A 24,027-nucleotide genomic window follows, 5' to 3' on the forward strand; every position below is an offset into this window, starting at 1 on the left:
TAACTTTTTATTAATATCATGCATGTACTTATTTATTACGATTTACAATATATATATAATATTACGTGTAACATAAAGTCATTAAAATACCAACAATTAAAACTTGTTAGATTCCTCATCATACTAGTCGTTCATTCGCAAGATATTATTCCCACGATAACCGCAAAATGCAAACTCTGGTCGTAACCTTTCAACCCCTTCTCCGATTGTACAGAACAGCGGAGGGTGGCGGGTATATATATATATATATATATATATATATATATATACTCTTATATATATATATATATATATATATATTTGTACCAACATTGAGATAACTGGGGCATCGAGTATGGCATTTCTGCAAGTGATCGTTTGAAATGATTCCTAACTAGAGAAGTACCGAAGTCTGGAGTCTAGAGTCTGGAGAGTGAATTGAGCATTAAGCACGATGAACTAATCTGCCAAAGTTGTTTAGTTGGTCGGCTAAAATTATGCAGGAGACAGTAGAGTAAGTTATCGTTAGGTCACCGTAATCCATCAATGTATTGTTATTTTATGCATAGTTATTTTTTCAAAGTTTTATTAGTGATTAATTAATTGACACCTCAAAAAGGCGAGCCTTAAATTTTTAGAGTCTTTTTTCCGGAGAATTTTTGATTTTAACCCTTTAGAGTCTGACCTTGAAACCCCACTTTTGGGTCTTGCTATGGATTTGCGCTCCCCCCACTACTCTCACGCAAAGACGTTTCAAGATCCTCTGACTCTAAAGGGTTAAATCACTAGATCCTAGACAATTTTTCGGTCACAAATTTCTTTTTTTGAGACGTTAATTCGATGGACATTAAAATGACATTTTTAACTTCCCGTTAAGAAAATTAATGATTTTCGAAAAATCGGGCAGTTATTGGTTTCACCCCGTTTTGCAAAATTCGAGGTTTCAACAGATCTCGACGTTTTGAAGCCCTAAGAATCTTTCCTGACTATTTTTACGATGATGTCCGTACGCCTGTGTGTGTGTGTGTGTGTGTGTGTGTGTGTGTGTGTGTGTGTGTGTGTGTGTGTGTGTGTGTGTGTGTGTAAACCTCTTATAACTTCTGAACGGCTTGACCGATTTGATCGCAATTGATGTCATTAGAAAGGGCTTCGCCAAACTTAGATTTCCTGTAAGTTGGAACCAATTTGGACCGGTAGATTTTGAGAAATTGCAAAAAAAAAGTGAAAAAAAAAGTTTTTTTTTTTTTTTCATTTTTTCAAAATATCTTCGAATTGGCTGAACCGATCGACCTCAAAAACTACTCAGCTCTTAACCTTGAAAACCCGCATCGATTGCCACCCAGTGCGCTAAAATCGGTTGATGCGTTCGTGAGATATCGTCGAAAAAAATCGAAAAAAGTGTTTTTTTGTAATACCAACCGCGAAACTTGGATTTTCGAGCTATAGTTAGGAAGGGTAAAATGAATGACATCTGGACATCTATAGTTGAGTTTACTTTTCACGCACACGTATCGATAAGTGACATCTCGCTCTCTATCTGTCTCTATATTCCCGCATGGATGCTAAAAAGCACTATAGGATATTTAATTTCGTTTATTCCTACAATCGTCCGCCAGAAAGAGTATGAATCGAAAAAAAAAATCTTTTTTTCTTGTAAACAATTTTACTAATATTTTAGTTTGTCATTTATTTACGTGTGACAGTTCATAAATGAATAAAATTTTAATTGCATCCTCTCAAATCTGAGTTTCGCCGTTGCTATTACAAAAAATTTTGTTCGATACAAATCCGCAAAGGTTGGCATTTTGGAAATAAACTTGAAGTGATGACACTCGTCTGAGATTATAAATACATTCTCAACAAAACCTCGTACGTTTTATCTGGTCTTGCTTCGCTCGACCAATAACAACGTACTCGGTTTTGTTGAGAATGCACTCATAATCTCAGCCTCGTGACGTCACTTCAAACTTACCAAAATACCTACCGTTGCGCATACGTATCGAAAATAACTATTTTGTAATAATTCCGAAATGTTTCATCAGATCAATTTTTCTGTTCCAAATTTTTTATAGAGCTCAAAAAACTACATCGATCGCCGCCTCGGTTCATTCATTCAAAAGTTATTGCAGTTTGAAAATTCAAAAAATAGTGTTTTATTAAACTCCTACCAGACTTTTGAGCTCGGAGAGCTCAAAATGATACGAAAATTATTTTTTTGAACTCAAAGAGCTCAAAAACGTAATTAGTGCAATTTTGAACGCTTAATTATGAATTAGCGGGAAGTTGCAGGGATGGCCTTTAGGGTCAGCCGTTTTCCTAATTTTTTTTTATTAAGTTTAGTTTTTTTAGTTAAATAATAAACAGTAAAAATATTTATAAAAACTATGTGACATATTTTTTTGATGAACTCAAAAGTGAAATAAAGTAGACAATGGTATGGAAAAAAAAAAATAAAACTTTCTGTAAAAATATGGAAAAAAAAATTAAGTATAAAATTTAATATCTTGAAAAGCTTCAGGTGTCATTTTTTAAAAAAAAAAGCTTGAAGTAAATTTGAGCAATACCGAAAAAGTTAAGAAAGACATGAACTATTTGAAAAATATATCACAGTGTAAATGTAATGTAACATGTCAAAAGTGGCTAGATGACAGTTATGATTTTGAAAATTGTCAGCTGGTATGTGGGACATTTTTTCTTGGAAATTGAGTCGGTAGAAAAAGCTTCTAGTATCAAAAGTAAGATATCTTGGATGCGATTTCTCTAATGGAACGAGGCTATAGAGGTATCTCACATCCTATAAAATTGCCGACTGATAAGGGCAAGTGAGATGAGATAGTCATTCGGACAAAATAACAAGAACAAACTAAAAGCTTTGCCTTCAACTTTTGCACTTGACTCTTTATTCTATAATACAATTGTGTTTATTTTTTTTTTGGTTTTTCTTTTCTTTTATTTTTTCTTTCTTTTTTTTTTTTCGCTGCTGTGACATTTACAAAGCAAAAGCTCGTTTGGAACGATGGCTCTGTGGATTCTCAATGAAAGCAGGACGAAATCTTAAAGGCGCAGATGCCAATGATTGTGTACAGCTGTCACACGCGTATAGAACAAAAACCTCTTATTCTTTTTTGGCGTTTTTTCCGTATCGCTTGGATTGTGAGTACTCTAAGGTGAGCTCCACTCCGAATAGACCGAAATCCCGGTGTACGGACAAATTCAGTCGGTCATTTTCGTCACGTGTTAAGAAAACGGTCGGAGACAATCACTACGAATAACAAATAAAAATATATATACTGTAATAGTAATACTAATAAAAATGAACGGAATTCTATGGGATGCTGTTTCAAAATGTAGGTCGTATTTTATTTTTTGTCATAAACTTTTCAAAAAAGTTAAGACATTTAAAATTCGATTTTTCCTAAATAAAATCAATACAAGGATTATTTCTCTATAATGTTTATTATTAAATGTTCTTTAGGTTTCAAAATGAAAAAATTTACCGTAAAATGTGTTTTAAAAATGGTTCGATAATAAACGTTTTTCGAATTTTTTTATAAGTGAATATGAAATTTTAACTTTTTAAATATCACAACAAGTCTTAAAATTTATCTTTGTTATTAAATATAAGAAAATACATTATTGAAATTAACAAAAATTATAAATTTTTATAAAACTGAGTTACTTAATTTTTTATTATACTTTTTTTAAAGCATTTTATCATTTCAAATTAATTTTTTTTTTATAATAAAATAGTTTATTTTTCATTTTAAAACATAGCAATACATCATATACATTTAATGAAACGTAATAGAGTTTTGAAAAAATTTGACTTTATATTGTCAATTAATTTTTTCAAATCCTTTCAAGCACAATAAATATTTATTAACAGTATCAATCAGTCCCATTTTTTTTTAATATGAGTTTACCTCGCCACAAGAAAAATTTCTTAAAAAATTACGATGTATATCCACCGCATTTTATTTTAATTATAATCTTACTTTCAATATTACATAACACGTGGACTTTACACTTTTGTCTATAGTCAAAAACAGACAATTCATTTAAAAAAAAACAGAAAAAGTTCAAATGATTTTTTCATTTGGAAAAACGTTTCAATATATGAGTGAAACAAATGCTCTTAACGTGAATGCTGAAGGGTTAAAATCGGCAATTTAACCCAGTTTTTCCCACAGAAATAATATGTAATTGGGTAATAAATATTAATTTTTTAGCACTTTGATTTCTTATAGACTTTTGAAATATCCTGGTTTAAAGTCATTGACATTTATTGACGTCTTTAGTTTCTTATAAATATTATAAACTATAACACTTTAATCTGAAAAATATCAATATTTTAAGACGACCAGAGAAATTAATTTTCATCATTCAGTAAATTGTAAAAGCTATTTAACTGCATTAATAATAAATATGACTTAATTTAATGAATATAAGATATTAAATATAGATTATACACATCAAAAATTATTAAGAATTGACTCAGAGATTGATTTTAATTAAAAAACATAAAAAATAACAGACTGAAGAATATAAATACTTGATAAGTCTGCTCTTGAATGTTAAATCTCATCAATTATAAACAGAATCACTTTGTGAATAAATTAATAATTAAATTAGTGATTTAGTAATATTATTTCATTCATAAATACTCATATAAGTGACCCAGATTTAAAAATTTCATTATCTTTGAACCCATACTTGAGCATAAATAAATAGAAACTAAATAGGCCTTAAAATAAATAAAAGAGTAGTCAATAATTTATCTAGCTTCCGATTTATTTCAACGATTCCCCGATAACAATGACAAATAGCCCATAGCAATAAATAAACCTCGGGAAATTAAAAGCGAGAGAGCTGAATGATTCTGACATTTTTCTATCTTATTCCATTTTTTTTTTTTTTTTTTTTTTTTTAATACACTGCACTTACTCATACCGCCCTACTCTTCCACTTCCCTGCACACATACACCAACTTACTCACATATTTTCTCGAGAACTCAAGAGCATTATTCATTTATTTTCCGTATACACAAACACGAGCGACATAAAGATAAATAATAAAAGGAAGAGGAAGTGAGCAAGTGAATGAAAGAGTAATAAAAAATAGTGAAACAACAAGTCCTCTGTGCCGTACAAAGTACACGTGGGACACATTGCGCCCATACCCGAATAGAACCGTTGCTCACTTCGTATCGTTCCGTGAGCCATTATAAACTGAGAGACTTTTCAAGGGTACAATAATAATACACTAATATACCATTTGCCATTCGGCCGTTATTACATACATCAACTTAGCTGCCTTATTGTTTATTATCGTTTTAATTATTACTTCATCTTTTTTGTTCAAAAAAAATTAGAGCATGAGCTATATTGAGGCTTCATAGAAACTCTTACAGTGCAATTTTTCAGTTTTTTTTTTTTTTTTTATCAATCAAGTTTAAATTTCTTTAACAATAAAACAAAAATTATCTGTTTACTAATTTAATACTCATTTAATATTATAAATATAATTTATTACTTACATGATAATTAAATAAATCTGCATCAATTAATAAATTATTTTTTCTGTAGAAAAAAAATTTTTTAACTAACATTGGTTTTGAGTTTTGATAAAATAACATTTTAATTTAAATCATTTCTCTCGATAAATTTTAACTAATTATATTTGCACTGATTATTAATATTTGAAATATTTTTTAATTAAAATTGGTTTTCGTTACGAAAGTGGTCATCAATGAATTAATTATTAACAAAATAAATGAATATTTTTAATTTGGTGGCTATAAAATATGCCAACACACAAAGTGCGTAATACTGACCAAAAAATTTTTTTTTAATTCGAATTTTTTTCATACTGACAAAATTAATTTTTCGAAATTTTATCCTGATAAAAAAAATTTTCTGAAATTTGGATTGTTTCTTATATTGTCAACACTGGTTTCTTAAATAATATATTTAGCCTGCCCGTACATATGAGTCGACAGGCGAGGGTTCGAGCCCCGGCGGTAGTTGGAATAATTCTTTCAACAACCGCAGGAGGTCGCTTCAGTAGCCGACTGTACTGACATGGGTTTTTTCTGCGGTTACCTTATATCAATGTGCCAAAGTCTTCAGATTAGGCACATGGTAAATACAGTACTGTAATGCACAAGTCGGTCCACAGTCACATATGCCTAACGCGGAAAAATCCGCAAACGCCAAACTAATCGCCGAACCCGTATTAAGATAAAAAGCGGAATAAATAATTTAATAATGATAAATGGACTCTGTTATGCAATAGTGTGTTAAGTACATAGGATTTCCATAGCACTTAACACATGAATGCATAACAGTGTCCAAATAATTCATTAAAATTTATATAGAATCTTCGTTTAAATTTGAATGATGTACAGTTTATCGAAATTTGTAGACAGTATCTCAAAAATGATATACTTTTTTATAAAACTTCAAACCCTTGTAGCCATAATTGCTGTTACAATAACTCCCTTCATTCTGATTAAAATTTAAACAAATAATTTTCCGTAAAGTTTAGACAATATTATGCTAAAATACTTAATATATCTGATAATCAAAAAGCATATTCCCTTGAAAATTAAATACTAAACGTTTTATTGAAGATACTAATTCTGCTTAGCTCCCTGTTCTCTGGCCCCTATTTACGTCGACACTTATATTGGTATTAATATTCCCCAGACACTTAGAGATAATCTAAACTTTAAGATCATGAAACCACTTGGAAGCACTTTAACAGGTCACCGAAACTCAAACCGAGCGTTTACTAATGTAATACCTCGAGCAGCTTAACTGCTGGTGTATTATACTTGTTATTCTGAATCATACTATTACGAGTAGGTAAACGATAATGAGCTTGGATTATTACTAAAACATAAGTATCCTCAACTGTAACTATAACGAGCATTGACTGAGAAGCCCGAGCACCGAGGGTTCGAGTGCTCCTCGATTTTACCACTAACGATCCTCTACCCTGAACGCTGTCTACTGTCTGCTATTGATTTTACTGTTTTTCTCATTTTCCCAACAAATTTCCAACTAATGGACGAATAAATACTTCACAACTTGATTAAAAAAATAGTTATTCCATGTTACAGATCACATATCACTATTTTTCTTCCTATTTATTCATTCTAGATCCAATTCATTTGGAGCATCACCAAAATTAGTGATATTTCGGATAAAAACATTTTGATCAAATATTGTGAGCTGATTTGGAAATAACTTTTGTGAAAGGATTGTCGATACCACTGAGGATGGTTTATCAACAGTACGCTTGAGTAAACAAATGTACATAGTAAAAGCCTGCTCTGCACTGCAATTACTTTGAATCAGTTGACCGTTGAAGTTTATACTTACCACCGGTTGTTTCTCATTACGCTTGGATGCACTCAAACTTCGCATAATACTATCAGATACGTGATCCGATCTATAGATGCTCTATAAAGAAGCGTCAAATACCGGATGCGGTGAAATTATTTTGTTAATGGATACTTTATGAAGATAATAATCAAGAGCATAAATGAAAAATTTGAAACATCAACAGTTTTAAAGTAAGAGATATAATGCCTTTACTAGAGTGGGTCGGAGGTTCGTGTTCATGCAAAGTAGATATAGGAGTTACTTGTGCATTCCTGATGCTAATCAACCAGGACCAGCTGTTGGTCAACTACAACCTAAACGGATATCTTTCATACTTTCTTTTTGACGTAACAGCTCGCAAAAAAATTTCCTGATATGCCCTGATTTGTTCATCTATAATTTTTGAACTAGAAGTAGTTTTAGAAATCTTGGACAGAGAACGCATTTTTAGTAGATTTCATAGAAATCTAACTATTGCATTGGTCCTTATGACGGAAATTTTGAAAAATTTTGCTATATTCCGACATAACTCGACGAGCTGAGTCAGAAAATACATATGGTTCAAAAGTTTATATATGTATGTATATATATATATATACATATATACATATATATACATATATATACATATACATACATATATATACATATATATATATATATATATATATATATACATATATAGGGTGTCCCAAAAGTCACGGACGCCATTGTAGCATCTGATGAAAAAAATAATTCTGAGACGAAAAGTCCTTAGCCATTTTTCAATTAACCGCATAGATAATTAATTATTAATTAAAAATAACGTCTCTTTATTTGTTAGAGAGAGAGCGCCAGTGTCCAGTAAAGTATGTGCCAAACAAAGACACAACTAACTGTATGACTAACTAGTTTCTATAGCTAACATAGTCACACATATTTACTTACACATTCACACGTGCAAGCGTCTTCGTTGGAACGCACTTGACTTGACACTAGTGCTCTCTCTCTCTCTAACGCATAAAAGGAAATTATTTTAATTAATAATTAATTATCTATGCGTCTAATTAAAAAATGGCTAAGGACTTTTCGTCTCAGAATTATTTTGTTTATCAGATGCTACAATGGCGTCCGTTACTTCTGGGACACTCTGTATATACTTATTCTACAGATAAATACCGTTCAAGTTCGAAGATGAGCTTAATCGATCAAGTAATTTAGAAATGCCAGGATTTAAAAATTTTGAAAATCATAAAAATTCATATTTCTTCACTTTCTTACTCGAATAACTTTTGAATGGGATCACATATTGAAACTCTGTAAATTGCATCTGAAAGCTCTTTAAATAAGCTTTAATTTGAGTACCATATCATATGTGTAGTCTTAAAATTATGTCCTATTCCGCTATTCCAATTATGAAATTTGCTATTGCACTGATTTTAGTATTTTTCCGTCGATATATATTTTTGTCGATTGCTGAGAAGTTAAAAGCCCTAGTTTTGTATATAATTCTCGTTATATTTCTTTTCTATTCATGGTGAAATCTACTTCCATTTCGGCTACCGAATGGTCTTTTTTTAAGATTATTTTTACCTAAATCAGTAAAGGTATCAGTAAATTATAAAAACTTCTACATTATAAACATTTTAAAAATAATTTGTAGTACAATCAAGTAAAAAGGCGAGGCATTGTAAGTTAACAAATATTGAATTACATTAAATTTTATGAAGCGAAAGATCTATGTAGAACAAATGAAGTCAATATAAAATTTTAAAAAATGAAAATAAAATTTTTTTTGATTTTTCTGAAAAGTTTTTTTAATATTATCTTTTAATTAAATCAATTACTAAACCAATTTTCGTTCAATAAAACATATTAATCGATGGACATATTTATAAAAAAAAAAATAAAAAAACTGGAAAATTGTAATAAATTATTTTTTTATTCACATATGTGGCCTGACTATGCTATAAATGTCCATATTAGAGAATTTTTTTCACGGGGATGATTTTGGAAGTTGAAATGACTTATAATCTTCTAATGTTTTATGTTTTACAACTAGAGATAAACGAGTAACTTTTAGAAAAACAATTTGAACTTGTAATAATAATTTAGAAATCGGATGTATAATAGGCGAAATGAATAAACTTTGAATGTAGTTCTGTAGTAATTCCTCGCGGGTTCTTTTCTTTCATTATTTTCTTTCTTTATTTCCGTTTCGTCCCTCTTTCTCGAAACTAACCGCCAATGAGGTAGAAAAAGCGAGGAGGTGGAAGCGAGAGAGTTTATGTAGTCTGCTGGGGGCGATTTGGCGTTTAATGGAATTCATGCAAAAAGCCGAATGAAGGGCTGAAAACGCCACGGGGTTTCAAATTGAAAATTTCTTGCGGCGACTCTTTAGGCAACTATGCCGAGAAATTACACTTACTACCTTTTCTTTCAACCAACTTAGATATTTTATTATTCATTGTTCTACATACCTGGCCATGGAAATTTTGGTCTTTTGTTCTCTCAAATTCACACTTTTAATATTATTTTAGTTAAAGTGTTAAAAATTTTAATGAAAAATTTTACAGATAAGTCAAATATAAATTATTAAAACTAAAAATCAAAAAACTATTTAATTAAAGAAAAATATTTTTTTTCGAAAATTCGTTTATTTTCTTTCCACAAATATTTTAGCCAAAGCTTCAAATTTTTCTTATTATAATTAAGCTCTTATAATAATTCAATTTTAATAAACCCAACTGGTTATAAATTTCAATTAAGAAAACTATTAAAGATGTCTGCACATAATTACGCTCAGTACTGTATAAAAAAAAAGTAACTACAAAACAACAAATGAAATAAGGTAGTATTAAAATGAGTAAGAAAAAATACGTTACGAGGATTATACGCGTGATCATCCACCAATAAATCAGAATTAATTTAAGCACCATGGAAATCCTCTTTGAATCTCCCGGAAAATGTAGTAGGAGGTGGTAGGTTTTACGTTCTACTCGGCCACAAGCTCTCCGAAGTTTATGGTAGAAACGAACCGCCCAGAGATTCATAAATCCAAATAAACGTTGTCTCTCTCGCTCTTACTTGCCCGCTTTTTCATTCGTTCTTCTTCTGTTAATGTAACTCTTTCTCTATCGGATCCTTTTTGTCCGCAACCGTGATTCTTCGATCTAGTCGATAGATTCGTTCTCCAGAAGATGTAGACGTATAATACACATAGATGGGCAGTAGTAACAGTCTTAAGAGCCGAGAGTTGCGGTGATTTATCAAGATAAATAGTTTCCTTATTGCAGCGGTAATAGTATTGCTGAATGAGGAAATGACTGAGTTCGTATCCATTGTAATTCAAATTTATCATTTTTCAATTAGTACTCTATAAGTTTTAATAATTATTAAGTTTACTTTCAACTAACCAAAATAAGGATAATCTACGCAGTTTGTGATACAAATAAAAATTTTATCAAAACTAATTATGATCGATGTCTGAAAAAATTAACTATCTAATCTCAAAAAAATTTATTTAATTTAACGATTTGTATTTCATATGATGAATTACGCTCTTCTAATAATTAAAATTTAAGGTGATTTCTGTTCTTAGTTTATCAAAAAAAATTTTTTTTTATTTCTACATTATCGAAAGACAATATAGAAATTTTTTAGTATAATTCTATATATTTTGATTAAAAAATATAGCTTTTATGGCCGTTTTCTTCAATACTATTGCCTACTGATTTATTAATAATTTCTAAACAACTTTGTGGATAGAAATTTGAAAATTTTTCAAAGTAATTTTAAGTATAACATTATAAATATTAGTTTTTGACAAATTTTTGATTGTTTCTCCGAATGCAGCAAAATAAATTAAAAAATAAATGTTGTTTTTAATTGTAATTATTTAGTGAGGTGAATCGAATTCAAATTTTAATGGAAATTATATTTTAATATACTTAACAAGTATTCAGAAATTTTGGATTTTCTGATTATGCCCTCGACGCAAAACTGCTTAAATAGACATGTAACTAATTTTATAATTTTTTTCAACTAATAGTTTATGATAAAAAAATCTTTTTATTCCACATACAGAATTGTAAAAACAAATGAATGAAATTTTAAAAAACAATTTTTGGATATTCATTTATTTTTCAACCAAAAAAAAGTTAGATATCTTTTATTTTTAGTATCACAAAAAAAGATAGAAACATCGGCAAAAATTCTAGGAAATTTATCGACTATAAATATGTTTCGAATGGAAATATATTTTTTTTTTTTTCACCGGTTATTAAAATTTTTTTGAATATAAAAAATCCATTTCAATAATTCCGATTTTTTTCCACCCAATTAACTCCATACATTATAAAAAAAAAAAAAAATGTCAACTGATTTCTCTAATGTAAAGGAATGAAAAATATTCGAGCCATAAGGCTTAAAGCAAAGATTTTTCTTACGATTTAAAAGCAATCGAAGAACTGAAATAAAACGAGCATGTGGACCCTCTATTTGAACGACCCTCGGACTTTTCAGAAATTCAATGCCAGGTTTTTAATAAGAGATATGGCAGTCACGTATAGCAAAGTTTGTATACAGATATACGGCGTATATTGAACGATTGGTGTAAGACGCGTTATTACTTGGCATACCAACGTTCAGCTTGTCTTACTCTTGGACTACTTTTCTACTTCGGGTAAGATATTTCAGTGATATGTCAAACGAGAAGGTTGACATTAAAGAAGATGCTATGCAGACGCAAGTCATATTACTGTGTGCATCTCGGCTTATTTCTTCACTTACGTTATATATAATATATCTAAATATACAAACATACGTATACTTTCGCTCAATCAATAATACTTTTGTGATTTTGTGTGACATAAAATTCTTATATAGAAATATATATACATACTTCATGCTATTACTTGTCAGTTCAAGTTAAGAATATAATATCCTCACATGTGATTTTATTCAAATATATCGAAATATCATATTATATTATGTACTATGATATAATACACACATGTCACGATAATCAAATCTATTTACAGACCCATTAAATTATTTATGTTTGATTTTAAATTCTACAGATGACCTCGGCAATTAAGTTTTTGACTGTTTTAATTTTATCAGACTAACTTTTCAATTGGCTCGTGAAAAAATTTTCTGATATAGCCCGATATATACATATACACTGATAGGAGGATTTGTTTATAGTTAAAAATATTTGTTAATATTTAATAAATCATTTTTATTAGAGACCACTTTTTAGTATTAAACAAATATTTCTTAGGGCCAGTTTTTCAATCCGGGATAAAATTTTATCCGAGATAAAAGTACTGCCAATATAATAAAAAAATAAATAATTCAGCACAGTGATATTGCCTATGAGTAGTTCTCTCTGAATTCAATCACTTGATTTAAATTAAAATAAATAAATATTTAGCCACATGTCACAGAAATATTAATCTCCAACTGTGAGAACTTGCACTGAGAAAAAAGTATTTTGCACCGGAAAAATATATGACCGGAAAAATTCCCACTGAGTAGGTCCCCCCTTTCCCCTATCCGTTCTTTCCCAACTCCCTTAAAATTTGCTTTGATATGGCTCTTTACCGTAAGATGGACGGTGGCGTTGTTTGCTCGGTGGGTCTTATATACGTGACTGAATAAAGTAGTCAGTACTTGTCTCGGATAGCTTAACTGGTAGAGCCCTTGGCGCGTAACCGAAAGATCTGGGTTCGATTCCCAGTCTGGGCTGTCTGATTATTTTTTCAATTACGGAAAAATTCCCACTGAGTAGGTCCCCCCTTTCCCCTATCCGTTCTTTCCCAACTCCCTTAAAATTTGCTTTGATATTTTGTCATATACTGATCCATGATTATATATTGGGGCTTTTACCTTAATAAGGATATTTTTTTTGATAATCAGAATACTTGGTATTGTGCTACTAAGAATACGTGGTATTTTGATTATCACAATAAGTATACTGATTTTCACAATACCTAGGTATACTGATTATCATTATACCAATGTAACAGACTATTTGATGTTTATAACCTCACTTTACTGGCACAAATCAATTGAATTATAAAGCTAACAAAACAAATTAAAATTAAAATTAAAAATGTAATAATAAATTTTTTTCAAGCTAATATAATAAATATTGGTTGAATTCTATTTTTACCAGTGCATAAATCAAATAAACTAACTGTTAGTGTTAAAACGTCGATGGCAGTGACAGCGCATATATTATAGTTTACTGCGCAGAGTATAGGTCTTGAACTGACTTATATTCTGATAATCACAATACTTGGTATTTTGATTATCAAAATACCAAGTATTGTGATTATCAAAATACTTTTTTCTCAGTGTGCTGATTGTACATAAATAAAAAAAAAATAAATAATATTATTATAATTATTTCTTCTTTCACAATAGAAGTATATCATACGCAATTTACTATTATAGTTTATGGAGAACATTGTTAATTTTGTTTTATCTTCCGACGATGATTCGGATAATAATAATGATGCTGATAATAACAAAAACTACCCCATTTACAAATTAACAAAACTTCCCTCTTAAATATACGACAAAACTCAACTATTTCATCGTATTTATAATCGTATCATCGAGGACATTTTATTTTTTAATGGAATACTTAATTGGTTGTGCTTCTTGCGTTTGACATATATATTACTAATTTATAATTTTGTTAATTAATTTAACATAATTCAATTGACACAATAAGAGTTTATTATTATTTTATGATCTATTTATTTATTTTTATTCGAATGGATGACCAAATTCATGGAGAACTGGCTGAGAGCAATATCACGTCGCTGGATTATTTATTTATTTTTTTTTATTATATTGGCAGTACTTTTATCTCGGATAAAATTTTATTCCGGATTGAAAAACTAGCCCTTAGTGTTTAAAATGATTTATTTGTATTTAATAAATCCGATATTCATTTATTAAATATTAATAAATCTTTTTAAATACTAAGAAATATTTGTTAAGGGATAAAAAGTAGTCTCTATTAAATGATTTATTAAATATTAACAAATATTTTTAACTATAAACAAATTCTTTTATCTGTGTATAACTTTTGATAAGTTCATAAATGGCCTGTTATGAAAATTGGCCACATCAGGAAATATATGGCTTAATATGTTCTGACATGACTTTAAATACCTATATCAGGCTTAATGTAGTAATACATTGAGTAATATATTGAGCATTAGGGTGTATCAACAAAACCGAAAAAAAAATTGTTATTTTCAAATGATCTTGAAATTTCGTCAGAGAAGGTCAAAATAAAAACCCTGTCAAAATTTAAGCCCCTAATACGGATTCCTATTCTCGGGACAATTTAAACAAATATTAAAAGTGAATTGTAAAAAAAAATTTTTTAAATAACAGATAACTTTTAAATTAATTTATTATTTTTATTATAATTAAACTGCTTAGATAAATTTGCGGATAACAAGCGTGCTCAAGACATACATATTAAGATTTACTAAACTTTTTAACTTCCCGCTAAAAAAATTGAAAATTTTCAAAAATCGGGAAGTTATTGGTTTTACCCCGTTTTTCGAAAATCAAGTTTTCATCAGATCTTGACGTTTTGAAGTCCTAGGAAGCTTCCCTGAATGTTTTCGCGATGATGTCCGTATGTCTGTATGTATGTGTGTGTGTGTATGTATATATGTGACCCTCTTATAACTTTTGAACGGCTTGACCGATTTCATCGCGGTTGACGCCATTCGAAAGGGTTTGACCAAACTTAGATTTTAAATACCATTTGGACCGATTCGAACCAGTAGATTTTGAGAAATCTAAAAAAAAATACCAAAAAAAATTTTTTGAACTATGGTTTTTTTAAAATTACTTTTAAATGGCTTTACCGATCAATTCCAAAATCTAATCAGCTCTTAAGATCAAAAAACCACGTCGATCACCGCAAGACCGGTCCAAATCAGTTGATTCGTTCGTGAGTTATCGTTGTCGAAAGAAAACCGAAAAAAGTGTTTTTTCGAAATTACTTCGAAATTCCTGGTTCGATCGATTTAAACTTAAAGATTCTTTATGAGGCTTCAAAAACTGCGTTGAATGCTACCAACCGCGTGAAAATCGGTTCATTTATTCAAAAGTTATTGCAGTTTGAAAATTCAAAAAATGGTGTTTTATTCAACTTCTATCTGACTTTTGAGCTCGGAGAGCTTAAAATGACACGAAAATTATATTTTGAGCTCGAAGAGCTCAAAAACGTACTAAGTGCAATTTTGAGCGCTCAAGTATGGAATTAGCGGGAAGTTGCAGGGATGGCCTTTAGGGTCGACCGTTTTCCAAATTTTTTTTCAAACTCTCAACGATCAATCTTACGGCTTTATAACATGTATTTTAAATATTTTATTATAAATTTTTTTGTTTTCTCATTTGTGTGAAGCTTAACACATCCTTTTACTGAACATAAGTAAAATGAACAGAAATATCTAACACTTCATCCATGAAACTAAAAAGTTTACACATTGGAATAAAAATATTTTCAACGGAGATCAAACTATCTTATAACAAAAAATAAAAATTACATTTTGTAGTAGAATTTAATTGAAGTATAAAAGAAGATTATTTCTTACTAATATGTAAAGTATTAAGTAATAGTATATTACACATCTAGGGCAGTAAAATAAGAAATGTCTCAGATTACATGTAATTGTTGTCCGAGGCGAAGCCGAGGTCAATAAACATGTGATCTGAGGCTTTCTTATTTACTGCCCGTGGTGTGTATACTATTTTTCTCCTCGACGGAGGCAGAAAGCGGCATTTTCGTTTAGCGCAGCGGGAGGAAAATTTACGCTTTCCGCCCGGAAGTGAGAAAAAACTTTTTATTTCAAGAGTATTAATATTTTTAACGATTTAAGGTAAAAGCCCCAATAGATGATCATGTACCAGTATATGATCACTCCATGTATTTGTATACCTATATTTGTGAATATAGATATACAAATACATGGAGTGATCATATACTGGTACGTGATCATCTATTGGGGCTTTTACCTTATATTCATAATAATAAAATACACATTTTGCTACTATTATTCAAAGATTTTATATTATTAATCAAAATAGCATTCCTAAAATTAATTTTTATTTTATTTGAACGTTATTATTTTAGTTAAACTCGCAGCTTTTATTTATCCAATTTTTTTTAAAAGGCAGTAAGTCACTTAAATATTAAAAATTTCAATGCCCACAAAAATAAAAATTCAATCCGGACATAAAATATTCATCTAGAGTTTTAATTCATAATAAACTTCAAAGCTAGTTACTAAAAATATTCCAAATAATAATATATAAAGTATAGCATAAAATAAAAACTATCATTTCGTTTCGTTTCTCATCTCCGGGAGGGGTACATAGGCATTGGCTCGTTTCACCATTTGGAATAGATAAAACGAGCCGCCGTCGGAATCGAAAGAATCTCATATATTCCTACGGGATATTCGACTTGGCCCTCTCGAGTCACTTTTTTTTCTATCGTATCTTGCGTGACTGTGTCACAAAAAAGCTCTCGTTTTCCCATCGGCGTTTCCGCAAGTATTTGCTAGTCCCAGTCAGTACAGGAAGCAGCATGCTCACATCGAGGTCTATCATCAATAGCAAGTAGTGCTCGTAAGTGCAGTCCCGCAAGTAGTCGCACAGGGCAGCCTAGTACTACTATTTTATATACTGTGATACTGAACAAGCCTTTTTTATTTATTTTTTTAATTTTATCTTAAGAACCGTGAAAATTCAAAAATTGATTATTGATTGTTGTTAAAACTTAACTTTTGACACTCAAGCATGACAAGTGGTAAAAATAACAAATCACAAATATGAAATTTAGAAAGTAATAATTTTCTTATAGAACTCATAATAACAATTTCTATTAATCCGTGATAAAATTTTCTGATATGACTATATATGACTAATATTCAAATCAAAAAATTAAAAAAAAATACAAAATTAAAAAATTGTAATAAATTACTTTATCATTCTTACATAATGTACAATAACCATTTATGACATCAAGCTAGATATTTTTTACACTGACAAGAAGTTAAGTAGATTTAATAGAAAAATTCTTGAATCAAGAAAATAACTTTGAAGAACTTCATTATGTTGATTTAAGTGGAATAAATTTTGACTTGAGAAATTGATTTTGATTCTAAATTAGATTTGATTCAAGAATTTTTCGTCTTGATTCAAAACAACGGAACTCTTTAAAATGATTTTTTGGATTCGAGAATTTTTCTCTTGAATCAAATTGATTTTTTTTTCCAGTGTTTGGTCATGCATGGACATATCAGGTAATATCAAAAATTTTTCCTAAGGAAAATGTATAACTTTTTACTTGAGAAAAAAAAACAAAGAACAAAAAAAATTAAAAATTTGCCATTTTCTAAAAAATTTTGTCCTTAAAAATGAATTGTTGATAAATTTTAAGAAATAATAAGTATGTGATATTTTATGAAGAATATAACCATATAAATCACTACTGAAAATATCAAAATCGTTCAACTTTTAAGTTCATAAAGTGAATTCACTTCAACAAATTCTGACTTTCAAGAATTCATCAAACACATATTCCTGAATGCTCGATTTCAAATAATAAGCTTACATTTATTTCCAAAGAGACCTATGCTGATTTCAACTTAAATCCGTCAGAAATCTACTGACGAGGCTCAGCTCAAATACCGGCAAATGGCAATTACCAATCCAATCGACATTAATTTTAACTTCCCCTTTCCGCAGATCCTTATATTTTTCATTGTTTTTGCGCCATCAATTTGTTTACTATTTTTCACAAGCTGCATACATGCTAAAACAGGTACAATGGGTTCTGTATCGCTGGGAAACATCGGGGCTCTCGATGCGAATACGGAAGTTATGGTAAATCGGATTCTCCCAATACGATTACAGGCTTGTCCACGAATTTTGGTACTCACTAGATTTAACATTTAGCATATATATGTATAAATACTGAATTCACATCGATTCGTATAAATAGAAACTCTCATTCTCCAGTCCCTCCATGCGTTGTATTATATTTGTTTTTTTTTTTTTTTTTTTTTTCCCAACATTTCTTTAGTTTATTCTGTTGTTTATATTTTAGTTTTCTTTTTATAATTCTCTCGTGTTGCCACGTTTGCATTCGCTTTACCGAATCCAAATATCGATCCTGAAGTTTCCGGCTCGTTTCCGAACGACTCTGGCCTTTCCTCCCCGCAGCTGCAGAACAGAGCTTGGACCCTGTCAGGTCGCGAACTCTTTCTCTCTTGGGAGAATGCCCTGCATTTTTGGCGAGACAGGTCAACCGGAAGCTACTCTAGTGTGGGAAGGGAGAGTTCTCGTTCACTACCGATTTACGTGTCTCGCTTCTTCTTTTTCACAACTTTATGCATTATACCAATTTAATCGTCTCCTCCTCTACGACAACGAACCGTCGTACAGCTCCTATACCAATCCAACCACGTTTACTGCTCTCATCCTCATCCTAATTTTAATTCTCTGTATACTGCTCATGTGGCGAATAGGCAAGCTTGCGCGGATCGTTTAACTTATCGTCGATGAAGATCGATCGCTCACTCCGTAATTCACCTTTCGACTTTTTCTCTTATAAATATATATTATATATGTACCTTTAATTCGTAAACTCTTTTAAATTTCTATTGCATACCTTAAATTAAGCTACCTCATTACCATCAAAATAAAAATCGAACGACGTGTTTCGAAAACATTACAGTATAGAAATTAAAAAAAAAAATACTGATTTGAACTAATTCTCGGAATTGAAGTCGAATAAAAAAATCAACTAATAGATAAATTTTCGAGCTTTTTGACCTTGAAAATAGCGAGAATGTTATGCTAAAAAAATCAAATTTTGAAAATTATAATAAACTATAAAACTACATAAAAAAAATTTTTTGTCTTAATTCAAGACCATGAAACTCTTTAAAATTATTTTCTTGGTTCAAGAATTTAGTTAATACATTTTGCAAAAAAATGGGTCATAAATGATCATAAGCGATCACTTACAGTCATACATGACCATGGAAATTCTAAGTGAGTATATACATGGTCATACATAAACTCTTCTATGTGATTTAAAAATTTATTTCTTGCCAAATTTTGTTTTAAAAAAACTGCCTTTTATCCCAGCTTTCTGAATACCGTCTTATTAATTACCAAAAAAGCGTTTTAAAAGCTCAAAATATGTAGCTAGAGACATCGAGCTTTTAAAAGCTTTTGAATCTTAAATTATAAATTTTATTGATAACAAAAAAAAGTTTTTCTCGTCCTTCAAAAAAAAAAATAAAATTCTACAACTTCCGAAACATCAATTAAAAATTTACTGATTTTATTTATTTAATTTTCACTTTAGATAAAAATACCAGTTATTAATCTCATAAGACAATAATATGTGAAAAAAATTATAACTAATATCAAGCGGAGCAGGTCAATTTACCGCTAATCCATTTGAAAAATGGTATAATTTATGTGTAAAGAAAAAAAAATTGAAATTTATCTTAGAAAAAATATCGATGAAAAACAAAGTGAAGAAAATAGACCACTCAACTGAAGAGCGATTTAATAAAATTCATGGAAATTTAAGTGAAAAATAATAGCCTGATAGAGTGACGCTGTCGATTCAGAACGCAACGTAAAGGAAACTTTTCTTTAACTTGATTTATTAATTTATCCGATGATCAACTCGCTCATAGACTTTACGACCGCGTTTTCGAGGAACTTCAACAAGCTCATACTCGCTATAACGCTCTCTGTCTCATCCTTATTCCACCTGTTATATTTATCCTCGTCCCTCCTATTATATCCAGCATGCACTTATCCGTCTATTTTACTGGCTGTGGTGGTAGACGCGGATAATAAACTTTTAAAACTCTATCATCTTCTTTTTCTGTTTTCCTCGTTTCTGTTGCATACAAAAACTCACTCAAAATAATTAAGCGGGTACACGGAAAGATTAAAACCCGACTGGTTCGTGTTCTGCACCAGACTCAGTCGTGTGCGGGTTACTTTGCATGGATTCTGGTGCATCACCCGACTGAGTCGTGTGCGCACCAGAGTGTGTCGTGTGCGGACCAGACTGAGTCGTATGCACACACGACTCAGTCGTGTTCTGCACCAGACTCAGTCGGGTGATGCACCAGAATCCGTGCAAAGTAACCCGCACACGACTGAGTCTGGTGCAGAACATCAACCAGTCGGGTTTTAATCTTTCCGTGTATAATTATCTCTCTTAAATAATTTATGTCTTGAACGAAAAATCTGATGCATGATACTGAATGACGAAACAAAAACTTAGTTTTTATTTTGAGAGTGTTTTTGCATGGTGTAGTGGATAATTAAAATGTTTACAGACAACAAAGTTAATAATGAATAAAGTTGTTTGTATATAACCAAGAACACCATACGAAATCCTCTTTTCATTATTCAAATTACTTACAATAACGCTAATTGTACTATCAAAATATATGTGCGTATAAAAGTTTATGTACATTATAAATGAGTTAAAAACTTATCAAGAGCAAAATAATAATAATAATCATAATAATATAAGGATAGTAGAGAATGATGAATACTCACCGAGTTCTGGGCCACAGACTCGAGGAATAATTTCTAGAATGGCACTGCAAGACGGGTCTTCAAAACACAATTGCCGAGCAAATAGACAATTGAGAATTGCCACTGCAGTCTTGACGTTTGGACCTGCAACAATTTAATCATCATTTTATAAGTTTTTGTTTTTTGTTAAACACAAAATTGAAGTAATATTCTTTACAGGGGAAGAAATTTCGTCAATATGTGTTCGTCTTTTTTTCAAAGTTAAAAAATTAACTTGATTCAAAAAAAAATCGTTTGAACCAAAAAAATAAATTTGAGGAATTTATTTGTCACATAAAATAGAAAAATATTGAGTGAGCTAATAAATTTTTCTTGGTTTCATTAAACGTCACAATTTTTTTGCAATAAGTCTGCTGTACAAATGACTCACTACTGTTGCCATTAAATACAACTATATAGAAGTTTTATAAGGTTTTTTGTTTCTTTTTTCAAAAAATTGACTCAAACAATTTCTGAAGTTTTTTTTTGTTGATTTTGTACTTTAGAGCTTATGTAATTTAAAAAATATCAATTTATAATTAATCATATTTAGAAAAATTTACCGAAAATATAGTATCTTGCATCAAAAAATTTTCAATTGTAAATTAAAAATATTTATTAATAATTTTTTTTATTGTAAATTTTGTACAATAACAAAATTAAATAAATTTTTAATTAATTTTTCCGATTGTTATTTTGTTATCTAAAAATTGTAATTTCAAATAATGACACATATTTTTTCAAACAAAACAGATAGTTATTTTTTTATTTTTTTTAATATTTCCGATATCATTAAAAATTTTTTCATTATTACATATATAACAAAAGCATTTTTCTAGAATTTCAAACTTTTCTTCTACTTCGTTTCAATTCCCTTTCTCATTGAACTTAATTAATAGTTAATGATGATTGAAACATCTCGTTCAATTACCTCGAAACAAAATTTCACAGGAGTATCGAATTGCGTGTAACTTATTGAGTTACCTTTTTTCTACCAAAAATGTATATTGCCTCGTGTTTACTAAAAGTGAATCGATCTGTAGGCAGTTACAACTGAATGTACAGTAGAATGGGAGTATGTATGGAGATAATTTTTTATGAGAGGCATACTATCCATCAAGAATAACCATTTGGGAGCTAAATTTCGTATATACGTATTGTGGGAAGTTACTGGTATGTATGTGCTATCCACTCGAGTAGTTACAGTCGGTCGCACAAAGTAGCGTAAAGGTATACTTTATAGCCCAGTCCTGCGGCAGTGAACGTTTTGTAATTAATTGCTGCACCGAGAGCTTCTTTTATCGACTTCCGTTACACTATACTACGTCGTAAAAATCCAGATGACAGCGTGCGTGCTTTTACTCTCTTGAGACCGTTCTCGGTATGGATTTTTTTTCCATACATATTAACTTTTTTTTATACCACATCCAATTACTTTGTCACTATTATATTAATTTATTGCATTATTTCATACCATATAAATTTTTACGCTTTGATTTTTATAATAGATTTGATTTGTAATTAGACTAATTGATTTTAATTTTAGATAAAGTATATTAAATTATTATAAGGTAGTAATTTTTAACTTCCCGCTAAGAAAATCTGAGATTTTCAAAAATCGGGAAGTTATTGGTTTTACCCCGTTTTACAAAAATCGAGTTTTCATCAGATCTCGACGTTTGAGGGTCACAGGAAACTTCCCTGACTATCCCCGCGAGGGTGTCACTATGTCTGTGTGTGTGTGTGTGTGTGTGTGTGTGTGTGTGTGTGTGTGTGTGTGTGTGTGTGTGTGTGTGTGTGTGTGTGTGTGTGTGTGTGTGTGTGTGTGTGTAAGTATGTAAACCTCTCATATCTTTTAAATGGCCCCACCGATTCGATCGCGGTTGGCGCCATTCGAAAGGGCTTGTCCAAACTTAGATTTTGGATACAATTTGAATCGATTCGGACCAATAGATTCGAAAAATCTAAAAAAAACTGTAAAAAAAATTTTTTTCAAAAAATGTTTTTTTGGAATAACTTTCGAACGGCTTTATCGATCAACTCCAAAAACTAATCAGCTCTTAACCTTGAAAAACCACGTCGATCGCTGCTAATCCGGTCAAAATCGGTTGATTCATTCGAGAGATATCGTGCAGGAAAGAAAACTCAAAAAAGTTTAATCAATTCAAACTTCAAGATTTTTCATAAGGCTTAAAAAACTGCGGTGAATGCCGCCAACCGCGTGAAAATCGATTCCTTCATTCAAAAGTTATTGCGGTTTGAAAACTCAAAAAATATTTTTTATTAACCTTCTATCACACTTTTGATAGAAAAGTTATCTTTTTGAGCTTGGAGAGCTCAAAACAACATATAAATTGTATTTTTGAGCTTAAAGAGCTCAAAAACGTCGTAAATGCGATTTTAAGCGCCCAGGTATGGAATTAGCGGGAAGTTGCAGGGATGGCCTTCAGGGTCAACCGTTTTCCTAATTTTTTTTTATTTTAATAAAAAATCGGTAACTGAAAAGTCAAAGGAATTGTGAACTTTGCAAGCTTGAAAAACAGAGAAAAGAATAAAAAATTTTCTCCTCGATATTTATAATATTGACATTGCTAGCCAAAATATTTTTTGATAAAATTTGATGAAATTTTATAGGAAGATATAAATAAAAAGTTTACCGAAAATTCATTTAAATAACTTAACTTACGATTTATCGCATGGCTCAATTGAGATTCGCAGCCCGAAAATAGTGTTTAATCCCTCAAAAAACTAGGGTCTTTATAAAATACGTTAGTTGAATTTATAAAATCCTAATGTGATCAATTGTGCGTGAGTTTTCTCCACTTGAGATATTTTATGTTGCAAGTAAAGAATTTTTATTAATTTTATATTTATATCCCATTATATAAATGAAAACATTATTTTGACTAACTAATGAACAATAAATTTCAGAAAATAATTATAGTTCAAATTAACATTGACTAAAAAAATTGTGTTAAAGTGAAAATAGTTACTTTTAGTTGTAAGCGAAAATTT

At 30.2% G+C, this 24,027-nt stretch overlaps 1 protein-coding gene across 3 annotated transcripts in view; it reads right to left on the reverse strand.

Annotated features, from left to right (window-relative positions):
- The window catches only part of LOC123258652, a 304,264-nt gene that overhangs the window by 172,447 nt on the left and 107,790 nt on the right, over positions 1 to 24,027 (reverse strand). For all 3 annotated transcript variants that reach the window (XM_044718793.1, XM_044718794.1, XM_044718795.1), the window contains exon 2: positions 20,995 to 21,117. In XM_044718793.1, coding sequence (XP_044574728.1) covers positions 20,995 to 21,117 — 123 coding nt within the window. The remainder of the gene's footprint in view (positions 1 to 20,994; positions 21,118 to 24,027) is intronic.

This window comes from Cotesia glomerata, linkage group LG2 (assembly GCF_020080835.1).
Source record: "Cotesia glomerata isolate CgM1 linkage group LG2, MPM_Cglom_v2.3, whole genome shotgun sequence".
Taxonomy (NCBI): domain Eukaryota; kingdom Metazoa; phylum Arthropoda; class Insecta; order Hymenoptera; family Braconidae; genus Cotesia; species Cotesia glomerata.